This window comes from Cydia splendana, chromosome 1, assembly GCF_910591565.1.
Source record: "Cydia splendana chromosome 1, ilCydSple1.2, whole genome shotgun sequence".
Taxonomy (NCBI): domain Eukaryota; kingdom Metazoa; phylum Arthropoda; class Insecta; order Lepidoptera; family Tortricidae; genus Cydia; species Cydia splendana.
The window spans coordinates 25,583,825-25,602,712 of record NC_085960.1 but is presented as its reverse complement, the minus strand read 5'-3'; the positions used below and the strand labels follow the sequence as shown (position 1 = coordinate 25,602,712).

Here is an 18,888-nt window from a genome sequence, read left to right as displayed (position 1 = left end):
CGCCACTTGAAGTCTCAGACAAAAATTGAGCCGTCAAAAAGAGTGTCAAAGTGCCTTACAAGAGACTTCTAGAAAAATGATGACAAACAAATACTTATGATGCAGATTGACAGTCCTTATCTACTGGCGTAGTTGTCTCTGGTGGGGATTACGCGAGTTTTTGGCCATCTCGTACGTAATCCGTGCTCGCTCTGCCGCGTCGACATTAGTTCGCGTTGCAACAAAGGTAATTGCTATAGTTTGGTTGTGGCGGTTGTGGGATAACCCCGATGAAACGTTATAGAGATCATTTTGACATGAATAGATAAAATTACTGTTGTATGTGTCGACACCTTACATGAAATGATGAATGCTTTGCTTACATGACTTTGCAATAAAAAAAAACAAAATCGGTATCAGTGCTGGGAGTAATGTATGTTGCGTGGTTAAAGGCTATAGAAATCTTCTTCTTAACATTAAGTGTACTTTACAAACTTAATCTTGCCCTTCGCCTTATTTATAATATCAACATGCATGTTGAAGTTCCTAGTAGGTATATCTTTAGGTGATAATAAAGGAAAGTTTGATATTTCTTCGAGTGCTTATTTTGCGTCCCGTGCAAGCGAAATACTCTATAATCTAGAATCTTGGTCGAAGTTAGTAGTACTTATATAATATATTCTTTTCTTTAATTTATGACAGTGGGGCACGGTTTTTTTAGACCAGCTAAGATTTAAATGATTTAAACTGCTTCAATATGTATAATCAAGTTCCATCTAGACGGAAGTGACGAACCACTTGGATTCGAGCCCGAGACCGACAGCGACAGGTGATTAAGGCAGCTTCACGACCTCTCGTTAAGTGCACTCGACCTCCGATGATACCCGTTAATAGATATGATCTGCCCACCCACCACTAGTAGTTTAACATGTGCAGTTTATAACTACTTGTCTATTAGTCAATACCAAGTCTACGAAATACCGGTGGAATTCATGTACAATACACGGTAAACTCTAGCGGGGTAACAAATGAAATTGCTGTCACTGCAGAAAAAACGCCTAGTATAGAGGATAAAGCAGGTCTTACGTAATATTTTCACGTCCTCGCAAATGCATTTTGTACCTCAATGGAATTTAAAACACCCATGAACTCATGACGAGCACAAAATTTCTCCAAACTCTCCAAAATCTATTTCAATTGAAATTCACAGCCGATCTTCCTTACAAACAAGCGAAAAGCAAATCGATCCAGGTAAACTAGTGTTGGTGACATGCGGCGAATATATAAGGAGGTAAATAAGGGTAAAAATAAAACTGCAAGTGGTTCCGCGGCGGACGTCGGAGCGAGGCGCCGAGTCACGAGCCTTGACATTAGCATGCTGGGACGTGATCTAGTGCTCGGCCGTTTTGGGTTCCGCGAGATACTTACAACCTTGTCCAGAATCTTCATATCCAAACTGTTATTTGCTATTTACGTCTATCTTGTAGTTACAAAATAAAATACCTAATAAATGAAGGTGATATACTAGGTACTATGCAAATATGTATTCCCCATGTATGCAGTCTTTATGATTCATCAAATCTAATTATAATTGTTCAGAGTCGGACTCGAATAGAGAGAAGATCAAATAACCAATTATTAGGTACCAACCAATATTAGAAGTTTTCGCAACTTCTTTTACAAGAGTATTTCCTTTTGTGTTTCTTTTTCCAAGAGGGGCACGCGGAAGGATGCAAATATGGTATCAATTTAATAAAACACATGCTTGTAGAAGTGTTTTATAAACATGACTGTGCTTGTATTGTAGACATATCGTTTGCAAATTACCAACGGCGCGATTCGGGAAATGAATTAGAGATTAACTAGATACAATCTAGAATCTCTAATTGATTTCCCGAATCGCGGCGCCAGCCGCTATAAGGTACCTTTTGCCGTGGAACGTCACATATCTTTACTAATATCGTATCTAGTTAATCTCTAATTCATTTTCCGAATTGAGCCGCTAGTTATGTGCAACTCTTAGACAACATTGCGGCTAGGAAGCGTACAGGATTATAGTTACTATCTATATAGTAAGTATATAACAAAATTTAAGAAGGTACAAGAGTTAGTCCAAGAAGAGTCTGCAACGATTTTGATAGCATACCCAGTGCAAGTATTATTTTATCATCATTTCATAGAAGTGTGACCTTTAAAATAACACTTGCACTGCGTGTGCTATCAAAATCGTTGCAGATTTATTTTGATCTACTTAACTCTAACATAATATGTATGTACATTGAATTAAAACCTGTAGTAAGCACATTTAATGGACTCGACACGCTGACCTACATAACAAATCATATTGTGGTGAATGAACCGAATATAGACACAATACATTGTCAATTAGTAACACTACTTATACTTCGAAACAATGGATAGCTTAAACTCTAATTAAAACATTAGTTACGTTCCAATTTTATGTTTTTTTTTAAATAAAAAAACAAAAATATTACCTATGTCAAATGCTATTTACTGCAGTGATACACATTTCTGCTCCACTCTGCAATAACAGCGGATTTGAATTTGAAATTTAAGGCTTTTAGGAACATACTCGTAGACGTACTATAACCTCAATCATGTGAGATGAAAAAGTATCTTATAAATTTATTGATTTAAACTTAATGTGGATATAGGTACCATATCCCTTTTTATCACATATAACATATTGAGTAAAGTATACCGAACCCAACCATGGTATCTGTCGCAGGTAACTTGTACCTGCGACAACTACGCAGAGGCAGGCCGCTCGACGAGTTTGAGTGACAACAAAGCATTTAGCGAGTACTCGACAGACTGGGTTCTTTTCGAAGGACTCCACGTTAGCCAGGGTAATTTTAAGTGTCAACATTTTTTCTGTTTCTGTTTATTTTAAATAAAGATTTACTGTTACCGTGCTGCTTAAATTAATTGTTGAAACTTAGCCTTAATATACCGGGTGTGGCCTGTAACACAAGCAAATAATTAAAACATAGATTGTACTCCTCAAACGGTGACACTTTTGTTCAACAACTTTTAAAAATTATGAAGTACACAGTTTTTAGACACAAGTACAGTATTTAGACTTCCTATTTTTCATACAAAATAAATATTATCTTCAATGGACGCCATCGCCATGCCATATCATTTGTGATTGACGTTGCTTGTCATGCCTTAAACATAACAAAATTCGCAATACATTGCGTCTTAGAATAAACTTTAAAGTGTATTAAAAATCAAACCACAAGTTATTTTTAAAAGTTACTGAAAAATGTTGGTCAGTATGAAGAGTACAGCCTACAGTAAAATTTTTTGCTCGTATTACAGGCCACACCCGGTATGTAGTTACTCATACCTAGTCAATGCCTAGTCATAACATGTATTGTGTCAGTATCCTCTTTTATCCAGTACAGTCCAAACAATACTGATTTAACTGTTATGTAATAGTAATAGCATAGGTAGGTAAATAAAGGAGTGTTTTTATTTATTCAGAGACGGAATTGTAGGTACGTTAAATTACCAATTTGTACCTATTTATATGCTTACAACCATGGCATGGCAGTATATCTTCGGATTGACCTCCTTACTTACTTAAACTACCTATAAGTATAAAATATTCACCTATGAACTTGTTCGTTACAAATTGATATCTAGGTAATAACGCAGATTTGAATTAATCTATCCACATATTCCTCAGCACCGGTGATGTCAACATACCCTTTCCCTATTTCAAACGAAGTCCTATAGGACACTTCTATAGTAGCAAAGTTGATTTCGCTAGAAGTCATTAATGCATGGTTATAAATCCCTATTGCATCACGACGGCATATTTAATAAGTTGCGGTTTGTTTGCGTATCTTGTTACCAGCTAATGGACCGTTCATTGACAGAAAGATTGATGACCAAGCTACCTACTTGACACAAGCGCGACTGTTATGTATCAACATTTTATCAATAGGTTAAGATAGGTCAGTTTCGAAGAAACTTAGGCTAGCTTTTAAAAATACATTTTAGTTTTGATGTACGATAGTTTTTTTTGAGACTGCGAAAGGTAGGTATATTGCTAATAAAATTGAAGGTGATGTGATGAATAAGGAGTGTTAAAATGTGGTTTAAAACAGTTTTAATGATTTTGGTTTGTTGAATGAGTGTGAAAGAAGACGGAGTGACGAAGATGACTTAGATGATAGAATATGCCATGAATAAATGATTGGTGAAATTTTCCGGTGTCCGCCTCCCGCGGTCTGACCACGGTTGAAAAGAAATATTTAATTCCAAATATACTTTTAAAAAATCTATTCACCAATTATACTTGTCATGAATTAGGTATGCACTTACTACATAATTTATATTGAGTCCCTAATTTTCATTAAGATTACCTACTCTGACTTTCAACATAGGTATTACAATGGAACACTCAATGTTTGACGCACGTATTGTTGTAGTTAACAACATCTCTCATTATTCTACACTATTAATTAATAAGCACTTAAACGTTTCTCAGCTCATGAACTTTTACCTCATCACAATAGTGAAAAGTGAAAATAGAACGTAAGAAATAACGTTACAGTAAACAACTGTATTATGTCGGTGTTTAGAGAAATCTAGAATATTATCAGCTACTCGACTAACCTACTCACTGTACGCAAGTTTAATTAGGTACTACTTCAATGGTTAACTAGGTACTTACACTTATGTTTGTTTGAAAGTCGTGTCCTGATGGGCGTTATGTTACTCGTATCATCGCTTATTCTGACTGTAGTTAAATGTTATTCAGCCGAATCTCTCAACACGTTTGGTTGTCCATCTGTCGTTTGATTTATTTAACTAAACTAACTATTAATTAACTAATTTATTTAAATGTTATAGTAGGTACCTCCTTAATCCTTTGCAGCAACGGCTCGAGCCAGTGCGCGTTGCACTCGACGTGCGAGTCGAGGAAGGTGAGCACGGGCGCGGTGGCCGCGTCGGCGCCGCGCACGCGCGACCGCATCAGCCCCTCGCGCTTGGTGTTGCGAATCACGCGCACCTTGCGGATAGCACGCAGCGCTGCACCGTCTTCCGCTATATAAAATAAAAACCTTCTTAGAAAAGAATAACATCAATCATTTTTGTTGTGGCGCGCGACAGCTCTTCAAAGTCAAGAAACTAAACTTAATGTTAAGTAGGTACTGGGTATTGAAGTTGAAGTGCTGTCGAGCCTCGACCTCTATAAGATATGCTTCAAAATTGTAGACGGCCATTTTAAATGTTACAATGTAAAATAATCATGCAAGACCGTCATGAAGCGACATGCATGAACAAATGAAGCTTTACGGATGACTCGCGTTAGACCGGGCCGTGTCCGGGCCGGAGCTTCCGGCGCATAGTTTTCTATGGAAAGCATCACGTGATCGCATGTCATGTCATGGAAAAGTAAGCTCCGGAAGCTCCGGCCCGGACACGGCCCAGTCGAACGTGAGTCATCCTTTAGAGTTATTAGTTGAAGGAAGTTCATTAGAAGATATGTTCTTGAGGTACCTAAGTAATATTTTTGGTCATGTTTTTAGTCAGTCGGTACACTGTGGGTGCAAAAAATGAGCTTTAGTTTGTTTAAAGTATGTAGTGTACCTACTCCTAAATACGTGTACCTATAACGAACCGAATAGTTTTAACGTACCGAGAGTTAGTAGTTAATAGGTAGGAGGATTTACAAAAAACATGGAGATGAAATACGGAAATTCATGCTGTAATTTTTTGCTAATTATACCTAACTAAGAGCATGATAGGTAGATGCTTAAAATAAATGTACGTATGAAACTTTTTTGTTGTAACAACACCAATAAAAATATTATAAACGAATTATCAAAAGAGCTATGGTAATCACGAACTAATAATACTTATAGTAGATATTACTCATCGATGTAGGTAATAATTTCAATACATACTTAAGATATACTTAATCTGCTTTATGCTTCAGAGACAGTTGCAAAAATGGATAACAATGACAGAATTCATTTTCCAATAATAAAGCTATCCTGCGGTTTTCCCACCGTGAGGCTAAAGTTTAACGGATTTTCCATCTATAAAACAAAAAACCACTCGATCACATAAAAAGGCTAACGAACTTCACACCTACCTAACAAAGGCATATTTTGCATTGCTCAATAGTGAATGGTAGAAATAGGTCGAGGAATGTCTCTAGATCATAGATAGTGTAGGGTTGTGGGCAATCGCCATGGATTGTCATGCATGCATGCGGCTGTGTGCTCGCCGTATTTTTATTGGTTGTGTGGACGTGAACGAGTCGAATTTTAGGAAAACCAGTTTTGCGTGACCTCGAGACCTGCCCGTGTTCCTGTGCTATTGTTCTGTTTCGCCTGAACTCGACTTGCTTATGGTTATGCTGGGTACCTAGATTTGAGGAATAAGAGCCCTCTAGCTAACCTATTTAAACAATAGAAGCAATGATCGCCTCGATTTAAGAAAATGAACGTGTGGTCGTATAATGAAAACGTTTTACATCATGGTATCGAATGTAGTTTCGTACATTAGTAGGGCAATTACGATTTAAAGTTATTGCAGTTGCAACACGATAGTTTAACATGGACTTGATAGAAAGGATTCCATGGCAATAAACCATTTTAAATGGGCTTGGTTCAAATGGACTTTATTTGTTACAGGAAGATACTAAGTATTCTAATACTTACGATTATCGCTGAAGTCATCGACTAGAATTATTTCTTTGATGAGATGTTCCGGACTCCTATTTAGGACACTGCGAGAAAAAAATATATAGAATTACGGTTTTTTTAAATAGGTACATACTACCTAGTAAATATACTGAAGTTAGGTAGTAGTAATATGGTATGTATCAGACAATATATAAAAATATTTTTCAAAGAGATTTATTGCAAACCTTTTCGCCCTAACGGCTATCAGTTATACAAGCCAGCGTCGCCCACCACGAAAGTCTATCTACTCTCTGAGATTATTCGACGACTTTAGCATCATTAATCATTAATAATGTGATATAATATAACGTAGAAATAAATAACGCTTATTATTATTAAGTACTTACCTGACGATGGTACGCAGAAGCGTCGACCGAGCTTCGTTGTGGAAGGTGATGATGACGCTGGTCTGAGGCAGATCAACATCGTATTTCTTTAGCCGGCACCTGTAAAAAAATGTGTAGGTATGTATAGTAAAAATAAATACTTTGTCGATCATCAGACCAACATTTCATTGAAACAGTGAAAATCACCTGACATATTTGTTTACATTATTTGCCATTTCTATGAAGCAACAGTTTGTATTTTGTATATTATATACATACATGTGTGGCCTACGTTAAATATATAATTAGTTAAATAGGTTAAGTGTATAAAAACTGAGCGCATCTCGCCATCAAACGTAACAGTTTGGCGAGAATATAAATGTAAATTTAAATATTAAAAAAAAAAAAAAAATATTTTCTTCCAAAACGTGACGGGCTGATTTTTAGGGTTCCATACCCAGAGGGTAAAACGGGACCCTATTACTAAGGCTTCGCTGTCCGTCCGTCCGTCCGTCCGTGTCCGTCTGTCACCAGGCTGTATCTCACGAACCGTGATAGCTAGACAGTTGAAATTTTCACAGATGATGTATTTCTGTTGCCGCTATAACAACAAATACTAAAAACAGAATAAAATAAAGATTTAAGTGGGGCTCCCATACAACAAACGTGATTATTGACCGAAGTTAAGCAACGTCGGACGGGGTCAGTACTTGGATAGGTGACCGTTTTTATAGATAATGGTACGGAACCCTTCGTGTGTTTTATTTTTATTTTATTTAAATTATTGACGAATTAATTGTTAAATATCATCATAAACACTACACAAGCAAAAACAAAAGACGATTGTTTTGTTTTGATTGATGATATGAACGTTTAATTAATTATAGCGTTATTTTTATTATAGGTACTAATCTTGAGTGGATGTGAATCTTAAGCTGCTTTTCCACCAAAGCTACGTTTTGCATAGTTTGGCCTATCTAACTAAATTGCGAAGCTATGTGTCTTCTTATGTAGGTCAACATAGCCAACATAGCGTAGCTTAATTAGTTCTGGTGTAAAATAAGTCTAAATACACCTAGAAGTAATTCAGATGACTATGAAACAGTTGAAAATTCTGTACACACATATGTGACCGTTCATGACTCTTTTAATTACAAGCAAAGTGCATAAAACGTTTAAAGTGCCCTCTCACCCACAAAGTCGTGCCAGTAAAATACGTATACAATCTTCAATTAAATTAATTCTATGTAAATCGTTATTGGTTCATTGCAACATAACGAAACATTTTAACCAGTTTAACCATATTGCTACATTAATAGGTTCCTCATTACCATTTTCGGGTCATTACGTTTCTGACCTTTGACACCAGGACCTTGTGTTCTTTTATCATATGCTTATGAATTACAAAATGAAGAACCTAAAGAAATATGTAGGTAACTTTCAATAACCATTAAAAGTTCATGGGTATATAAAACTAAAAATAATGAGAAATTGTAAAAAAATGCAAATTTATATAGTAGGTACTTTTGACGAAATGCGTAAAATATTACCTACCATAAGAAACTCCAAACCCCCGAAACCTCCGAAGAAACGTCAAGTAAGAACCGTATTGGTAAACTGTACGTCTACCATCAGTTTTGACATTGACATATACGCTCACGTCTACGTAACTTACTTTCTATGCTTCTCGCTCGTACTCGCATATTAGTGCAAGCGAGATGTACAGAAAGTAAATTACGTAGACATGAGCGTTATGTCAATGTAAAAACTGGTGGTAGACGTACTGTAGTCAAGCACCTGTAGGTACTCGTAACAAATACATACCTACATATTTACATGTTTTGCAGCAGGTGAACTGCTCGTACTAAACTTTGTCTGAAACTCTATTGTCTTTAACAAAGTATAAGTCCGTTTAAGCTTATTACGTTCACGGCTGTGAGTTTTGTGTGAAAATTGATGTTTGAACCATTCTCTCTATAAAGGTAAGACCGGGACGAACTTCTAAAACCCGATATATTCTTATACTTTTAAACGAGCAATTCTTGTATATTTATTTATTTATTTATATATATATATTTCGGGAATCTCGGAAACGGCTCTAACGATTTCGATGAAATTTGCTATATGGGGGTTTTCGAGGGCGAAAAGTCGATGTAGCTAGGTCTTGTCTCTGGGAAAACGCGCATTTTTGAGTTTTTATATGTTTAACGAGCAAAGCTCGGTCTCCCAGATATTGTACATTATATGCTATTGTCCAGAAGGTCCCGGTTTCTATCCCATCCGAAATAACATTCCTGACAATCGATATCTTTGACGTATTACGTGCGTAGGAAGCAGGGATGTTGCGAATATTCACATCCGCATCCGCATTATTTTCAACATCCGCGACCAAGTCGGTAACAGGAACGTCTTAGCGGCGCCGTAAGTGCTAGGTAATTTCGTCATTATATATAACGAAATCGTCTAGATCCCGAAAAGTCAGCCAAATTACTGTTTATTAAATAAAACGCACCAATACTAAACGTTCTTGCTCAAATACTAAACGTTTCGTTTTTTTAATAAAAATTACTAAAAATGTAATATTTGACGTTTTTTAAGTACCAAATCTTGACATCCGCATCCGCATCCGCGGATGTCAAAAAATCTGCATCCGCAACATCCCTAGTAGGAAAATCCAAACTTTGTTTACAATACGTGACATAGTGAGAGTTTCACGCATTTAGTTGGAAATAGAATAGTTAGGTACGTATCATAAATATACACAATATACTGAAGTACGTCACTTGGGGATATTTGGAACAATTTCCGTAAATAAAGTAGGTATGATATAAAATAAGTCGTAATATGTTACTTATTTTAATTTTATGGATAGGATAAAGAGAGGTCATACATGTAATCTAAGCGCACGACATTAAGTCACACGCCTAACGTATAAAGGAAAGTTGTAAAGCCCTGTAAGTATAAGAAAGTTGTATCTATATTATCCATATTTAGTTTTAGTAGATTATTATTCAACGGTTGAATGCCACCCATTTCTGGTAAGGTATTTTGTCTAAGAGTTCTTTCGCACGCTTGACAGCCTAAGAAATAGAATCGGAATCCGACACGACATGAGGCGTTCTTAATTGTAACAAAATTAGGCAAATTATTTCATGAATTTCTCCTGGAATTAAGCAGTTAGCTAAGTTATTATTATTTGCTAGCACTTAATTAACTCATAATAAGCCAATCAACCAACTTTGAAGTGAAAACTTCTGTAGCGGCGCTGTGCACATTTTGAGGTGGGGAAAAAATGTTAAACTCGCGTGAGATTACGTCACCGTAACACGATCACGTGACCGTAAGACGGACCTGTTACATGTAATGTCATTGAGTTTTTCTTTATTGATTTAAATGCCGTCTAGTGAGTTTCGCTCTAACTGGTATTAATATGAGTACTAACAGTGATGTGCTTAGGAGTTTCAAGTAATGCGACGAAATAACGCTAGATGGCGTTAAACTCAATTATACATAGTGCATTTTGCACTAGTCATTGAGTTTTCACTTCTGCCGGCACTCCCTGAGTGCAACCCGTTGTTTTGTCATTGGATTCTTAATTTCGTATACTAATAGGTATCGCATTTTAGTATCATATACAACAGTTAAGTTTAACCGCAGGTAATGAACATAAATGCGTAGATAATAGAAACGGCGGGGCGGGCCTGAGGCGGTTAGAGGTCGCATACCTACTACTAAATATTCACTAACCTGTCTCTATTTATCCCTGGCATAACTTGACCTATAAATTCTCAGCAACTATACGCAATTAGAGATCAGACTTGTTGGTCTGTTTATGGCGAAGAAGTTGGCGAGCATTGAGAAAAGGGCCTTGCAAGCTGCGGTCGCAGTCAAGCCCGCAATCTTAAGGGCGTGCTATGAGACATCTTGAACCGGGAAGCTTGAGGTCGCCCTATCTATAGATAATAATAAGTATATTCTAGCTTTTGCTGTGACTAACAGACATGAATTTTAATATGTAATGTGCTAGTAAAAATAATCAGCGCCTAATATTACGAATTTATTTATTTATTTACGAAATTAATTAAGTAGGCAAGTTAAATAAATTGAATTAGAAAGTCACTCCCGATAGTCAAAAGCAGCATAATTATTTATCTATAAGATAATGATTAAGTACTGAAGTTTTTTGTGTTATGCGGATACCAATATGATGTCGCCTTCCGTCACTTTTTGAATCAAATTTACGTAGATATATAATAAGTTCACAATCCAAAATCACAAGTGCAAATGTCCTTCAATTTAAGGAAGATGAGAAAAGCTTTGTTCTCAAAAATCTGTTGAGTTTTGTGACTCAATTATTCTGTTCAGAGTTAGAATTTCCCGGCTGAAAACACCAACAAACAAAGAAATAATTTTAAAATTGTATGGCATTTTGCCATGAACGGAAATTGAGCCCAGGCATGGTCCTTATGTTTTGCAGTCGCTGTGTGAAACCACTGTGCAAAACTTGATTCCTAGCCAAAGCTTTCCATATGGGTAATGGTAAGGTAATACGTAATACGTAGGTATAGGTACGTGCAAAATAGGGTAGGCCCAGTCATTTGCAATAGTATTTTACACGACGACGCGTGCAAAAATATCTCACATGATTTGACAGAGCCATTGAGAACGTGACATATTTATAGTTTTGCACACTTTCTCGTGCAATATGTATATTTCCTATTGCAGGTAGGTAATTAGATATTTATAGTTAGTTACTAGTAAGTTTCGACTAACTACTACCTAAAGGTACCAGTCTGGAAACTAAACGATATAAAGCTAGGTACAGCTACCATGTGCTGCCAACTGTACGGTTACCATCAGTTTGTTACTGACATAAACGCCGTCGAGAACGTAATTTACTTTCTATACATCCCGTTTGCACTAATATGCGAGTGCGAGCGAGATGTATAGAAAGTAAATTACGTTCTCGACGGCGTTTATGTCAGTGACAAACTGATGGTAACCGTACTTATGACTTATGATTCCTTTCGCGACGCATGTAAGCGCCCTGCTTTGGGTATACCTAATTGATAATTAACTGTGAATGTAATTAGTTAATAAGCCAAACGGTTTTGTATCGGGGTCGGGGTAAAACCATACAAGTTAGACCTTTTGATTTTGCACATTATTTTCATTAATGTTGCAACTATCGCAAATTTCGTTACAAAACCAATTAAACTTTTTTGTTAAAAGCGTTCATATCATACACCTCTATTTCAAATGAAATTTCTACAAAATTATTTCCTTGGCTATACGGTTTTATCGTGGTCTCTACTATCTTGGACATATCTATTGTGGTGGTGGCCAATTCAAACGACGGAATCATAGCTTTTTCATGACTGCCCACCGAAACCGGATTTTTTTCCGGTACCGAATCCGAAGGTTCAGTTTCGCCTCAGTATCGGCCGAAACCAAAATCACTGAAAAAAATGTAGGAGATCTTATTTCTTTTTAGACTTATGAACAATGCAAGTGGTATTAAAAATCAGCCAGGTTCCTGTCGAACAACGCCTATTCTAATTAAAGACGACTAATTAGGATTCTTCGACTTAGCCGAACGCGATCCGAAAGTACAACTAAAATGTTGTAAGTTTGCGTGGCCGAACTTTATGGCCACGCCGAAAGTTCGGCGGTCATAAAATGATTTTTAATCTGCCGAAACCGAAACTTTGGTCGGACACTAATGATTAGCTTACCAAACTCGTACTTACATAGCATTTCGCGTATCAGGCACGGCTCTATTGCTGGGCAGGGCATCGGAGGCGGCCTGGTTGAAGCGGTTCCGCACGTACGGGTCGGAGTCCTTGGAGCCCCCCGCCACATACCCCCCCTCGTCGAAGTACCGCCCTGTGCTGGTGTACGGCTCGTCAGCTGATGGACTGCTCTCTGTTTCTTCGATGTTCGTTTGTTTTATTAGCCGTAGGGCTATGTTTTCTTCCTGTAACAATGAAATTGAGATTACAACGCCAATTAGTTTATTAGCTTTTATAATACGCCTGTAAATGCCTAACACTCTACTAGCTAAGTATAGGTATATGTAATTCTGAATACAGCACGTCTACTCTTTTATGTCCTTTAAATCTAAGCGAGATGATAACAAAACCGACGTCTCATAATCAAAAATTTAGCGCTTACTAACATATTCATTTCACGTTTAACGCAGAAATGCGTGAGCTCAGCAGAAGGCACCTTCCCTGAATTTATGAACCACTCCGTTCTTCTCCATAATTAAGTAGCTTTATGCTATGGACGATGTTGAATTCTTTAAACTCATCAACGGTATGGAAACGTAACGGTTAGTACTGCGTGGTCCTGACAATAACTGGATAAAACAAAGCTGCCTGTTGATAAGAGCCTTCTAGAGACCTTTTCCTAATAGTAATTTGATAAAAAAATAAATAGTAAGCACCTACATTTTAAGGACGTTTACAAAAAATATGTTAGACATGTAAAATTGCATCAAATAAAAACTTTCGCAAGTGTGGTTTATGGGCCCAGCTACCATGTAAGTATCAAGGTTAGTTAGAATTACCCTTTGCATTTCAAGTCCAAAGCACAGTGTCTCGCTCCATTACCGCGGCTAAGGAGCCATAACGAGAACTACAGCGCCAGACGTTTTGATCAACAGGAGTGGCATTTGAACTGTAAAAATTTGTTCCTTATTTGATATAGATTTGACAATACTCACAGTACAACTCTATCATAGTTATACTTCTATATGGGCGCTAGCGAGAATCACTGCAACCAATATCAAATCAATATATGTATGTAAGATTTTTTAAGTTCAAATGCTACTTCAGTTCTCATGCTCCCAATAGATGAAATCTTAAAGGCTTTTTCTTTGTTGGCTTTGGCTTATAGAACTTAATATTTTATTGTCTCCTTTGAACTTAAATGACCCATGATCATCTGTAATTCTAATATTTTTTCATCCGATGTGACAGTGTGACCTTGACACATTGCAATATACTTACTAGAACTATTCCATATGTAAATGAAATGGTATAAATCACCAGATAGAACTGTGTCATAGATATCGTAACACATGTACATAAACACATTGTGCAAGGTGGAAATTAAGTTAAAAATAGATACTTAGTCTAAATTGTAAGCAAATAAATCGTAAGTTAATCGTAAAATTATAAATAAAGTTACTACACTAATATTATGAGGTAACTCTATATTGTTGATATTCAGACAGACCCAGTGGGCTAAAAGCATAAAGAAAGGCGAATTGATTATCCTGTACGATGTTTTATTTAACTATTTGATGATAGGTAATGTTGTGTGTTTATTTCATGCTAGCTCCTTAGTATTTCCACTTGTATAGAAAATTCCACCTTCTTTTTTTCTCCTAAAGCAGCGGTTCTCAAACTTTTTTGGTGACGGAACCCTTTTGAAAAGCGAAATATTTGATGGAGCCCCAAATTAAAAATGTTAGTTCGTCTCTGTGGACCAGATATGCCCAGAGAAGAGCTGTTTTTCTCTCTGTTATTATCACAAGTATTCTCGCGGAGCCCAATAGAGGCCTTGCGGAGCCCTAGGGGTCCGCGGAGCACACTTTGAGAATGGCTGCCCTAAAGGATTATTTCCGTAATGAAAATTTAAAGTGCTTGTTTATTTAAGCCTTCGTTAACCTTAACTGAGAAAATCTTACTGAATGCCGTTGGTGATTATTATAATGATGTTTGCTTTCTTCAAACGCTAGGCCATTTTCTGGGTTATTTCACCGACCGTGAAAATGTGTCCAATTTGCGCCGTTTAGGGCTACTGCGCCGCGCTACCGGTTCTGCTATGGTTGTCTCAAATTTATAATATGATGCACTTAGGCACAATACAAGCATTATGAGAAGTTTATTGACATTAGATAAATTATCTAATCGACATGAGCGTACAATTCATGCTGATCACAGAAAAATGACGTTAAGATAGTCAGCATGTTTCAGGTTTTACGTTTATTTATCGTTACCGTAGTACCGAAAAATCATTAATCGCTACTATCTAATCAACCTTTTCTGTTTCAGTAGACATATATGGGCACTTGAGACATAAGAAGGACATTAGAGAACATTATTATCTGACATTGTCATACCGTCATAGAGTCTGTTCGGAAAGAGAAGAATCGTGGAATGTATTGGGCCCCATACTGGGACCCAACTGTGGGGACTCTTCTCTTTCCGCACAGACTCTACCTAATTATAAATACTTACCTACTATTACCTAACAATGTAACGTTAATTGATAGACTTCATCTGTTATTACCTATTTAAAAACATCCAGCGTGTATACGTCATTATGACGAAACCGGCATGAATTGTACGCCCCCAATCGGTATAGGCATCAGTCACAAGTTCAGTGTCTATGCTGATAACCGAAATTACGAAAAATATCTCAAATCTGAAACCCGAAATAATTCAGTTCAGAAAAGGACCGATTTCTGAGTGCCGCGTACAGTCATTTCAGTTCTTGAAGATAACGTAGGTACCTATGTACCTACTTAACGGACTGGACTTGACTAGAGCAATAATATATTTCTAGCTATTTAAATAGTTCGAATTTGAATGCGTCTGATAAAAGCCATTGACTAGAAAGAAAAATAAATCCATAATGCATCCGAAGATACACTATTTTATACAAAATCTTTTTCGATGTTTATACATATTATATTCCTGGGTGTGTACAGAGTGTTTATTAACAACTTCATTTTGGTAATGTCATTTAACTGTTTGTACTGTTTATACTGCGGCATAAACATACAAGCTCCGAGTACCGCCCCAGTTATCTAATTTCATGTGTTCAAAATGTACTTAGTACATTTTAACGTGGCGATCTTTAACGAATTTTTTTTATGTTCAGACCATTTTAACTAAATGTAAGTCATCTCGAAGTGCGAAAGTGTAATTAAAATGCAAAAGTAATTGTTGCCTTTCCGTTTTAACTGGGCTGTTGGATTTATTGAGAATGCCCCGGGCACGGAAGATATGTCCATTATCGTGTGGTATATTGACAACATAACATTTATCTTATTGCTTTGCACCACACGATTCAATCGTTTATATTATAGGTACATTCATTAAGAAGTAATAAGGTGGGTACTTTATGTGACAACTTCGTCCTGTGTGAAAATCATCTACCTGTCCGACATGTTTCCTTCCCATTTTCTAATTACAAGTAACAAACTTGTAGCTAAGTGAGCTTTCTAGAAATAGGTACTTTCTGTCTTCCTACAATGTGACTAAGACCAGTATTGGAGAGAAAGCCTGCTATAAAAGACTTAAACCGTTCGATCTCGTTTTAATGCATTACTTCCGTGTAGTATGTTGTAAAATGCGTTAGCGAATATGTCTCTCGGTGAGTTTCATTTACCGGCTAAACTGCCTTGAGGGCTAATTGCGTAACGCTCTATCGATCGGTTTGTTTTTAAGTTCATAATTATGTTAAGCCTGTTATTTCACCTAACTTTTTCACCAGCTATGTAATCAAGCCATTTGAGTCATCAATATGGATCTATAACAGTTACTTTGCAATTGGAGATAGTTTCTAAACTTCAACATTTTTCATTAATATGAGCGAATCATAATGTGATATGAATGGGATCTCCTGGGTCATCCCATTTCATATATAAAACAAACTCATGTCGTATACACGAGCCTTCCATTAAATAAGAGCAAGGACAACACTCGTAATAGCGTACCGGCTCTCTAGAGGTCTAAGCTCTATACGCGACCCTGCACATTCCTTATAAGGTTTAGGTACCTACTTAACGGCCTGGCCAACATCTTATTTTGGACAAGAGCTAAAACTTGTAATAAATTCTATAATTTAGACAATAATGACGTCACGTCTGTGTTTCATATAAATTCCACAGTGCACTATTATTTTAACAGTTCGATAAAAGTAGTAGATTTGACTAATCAGTCCAACACCCTTATATTATAAATAAATGGAAAATCTGGTGCTGAATCACTTATGTTTTGAAATCACAACATTTACGCGATTTAGCATCCAACAGTTTTAATTTATAAATAAACTCAACTGTTGTCAATAGCCGGCTTTTGAATGTATATGTTCTAAATGCCATTTTTTAAGAACACAAGAACATGAATTGTCTTCTAGCTAAATAGCGAGGCGGTCACGCTTCTGGCTCAGACATTGTACTGCTTCCCACCGTACACTTGCACTTTCGACGCCATACTTCCTGCCCGACACCACTATCATTACGATAAACTACTGCGCATCCGTAAGACCGATACTGTTGCATTCTAATGTAATTGCTGGGCTATTTGTGGATTGCATGCATTTACATTAAAGGTAAACCACTAACCACCCATTCTGAATAAGAAATGTTTGCTATTATAAGCTATTAAACTAAGTATACTGTATAAGCATTGTTTCGCGAAGTACTATTGTTTCACAGTAACCACTAAGAGTAGGTTGCCGGTTGTCAGCACCAGCTATCAACCAGCAGTAGGTGTAGGGCTTTTTGGTAGTATCCATCTTACGGATATCTTGAGAATGCATACAATTAACGGTTTGTTTAATACTGACTGACATGATTATCATCAATATTTTAATCTTAAAATTATTGACGAAAACTGTCATTACTTTAATCCAAAGTTCATCTACCAACGGAACCATTCTAAAATACATGGAGTATTCATTGTTATGTGTGGGATAAAGGCCTAATCTATGACGCAAGTGCGTGGTAGTGAAAGTGCCGGCCAGAACACGTCCTTGACAAGAGATCCGGATCCGAACCGAATATAGTTTAGGTTGGATTCGGACTAGCGGCCCGATTTGAACTTTAAGATAGGTCCATTAATAGATCTAGAAACGATATGGATTATCTAATCCATATCGTTTCTATATTCTATGTCAGTGTCAAATGCGACGTTTCTTCAAACACAAACGTCACTTTTGACACTGACACATCTAATCCATATCGTTTCTCAAAGTTCGAATCGGGCAGTAGGTATCGTCGACATCAAAGTGATATATTTTTTGCCTTAAAAAGTTATAACAGTGGAAAAAGGTACGAAATTGTGAACATATTTTATATGTCGATGTTTTAATAGCTTCTAAGACTAGTTTGTTGTCATTCCTTTATTATGTCACGTGTATTGTTCGGACAAAGGTTTTGATTTATTTAACTATGTAGATTGCTATTGTTTAAATTCAACACCTAATGAGAATTGTAAAATGTTTACTTTTCATGGTCTGGTTTTAAATGCAGTTTGTTTTAAATATTGGTTAATTTGTGAATCATCGAGTTAAGCCGGTGTATGGAAAAACATAACTATAGGTACATTTTGATCGAATATGTACAGTGAGCTGCGAAATTGTATGGAGAAATTATGAATGAATTCATTGATTAATTCGCCATGCACTTTTGCGGCTGATGGTACAATACTTAATGGAAGATCTTAGAGATTTCGTTGTAAATTTTCCAGCAATCTCTAAGTACTATATTTTTGCTAACTTACATTGGCCCGGAATTCTTACACGGCTCGCTAGAAGAGCTTGGGCTTTTCTCAAGAACATAATCCCAGGATTTGGTGTAGGATATGATTATTCTACCACTTCTAGCCCAGATGAGAAACAAGGATTTGGTTTCCGTGGAGAGCTACCGGGAGTTGTTATCCAATGATATCTTAGAAACTCGACGACCTCCCATTTAGAAGCTGTACTTTACCTTTCGGCTACCGGTGTTCTTAGTAGTATAAACTAATGATGTCACGACACTCACGACTGAGATAATGGCTTGAATAAGAGACCAATGCATCCGAGGTACCTATTCAAGAATACCTTCACGT

The 18,888-nt window shown here is 36.8% G+C and overlaps 1 protein-coding gene across 1 annotated transcript in view; it reads right to left on the bottom strand.

Annotated features, from left to right (window-relative positions):
- LOC134797335 (polypeptide N-acetylgalactosaminyltransferase 2) overlaps positions 1 to 18,888 on the bottom strand; it is a 78,586-nt gene that overhangs the window by 24,671 nt on the left and 35,027 nt on the right. Inside the window, exons 2-5 of the mRNA XM_063769559.1 lie at positions 12,787 to 13,013; positions 7,058 to 7,156; positions 6,687 to 6,754; positions 4,874 to 5,061 (exon numbers count right to left, since the gene is read on the bottom strand). Coding sequence (XP_063625629.1) covers positions 4,874 to 5,061; positions 6,687 to 6,754; positions 7,058 to 7,156; positions 12,787 to 13,013 — 582 coding nt within the window. The remainder of the gene's footprint in view (positions 1 to 4,873; positions 5,062 to 6,686; positions 6,755 to 7,057; positions 7,157 to 12,786; positions 13,014 to 18,888) is intronic.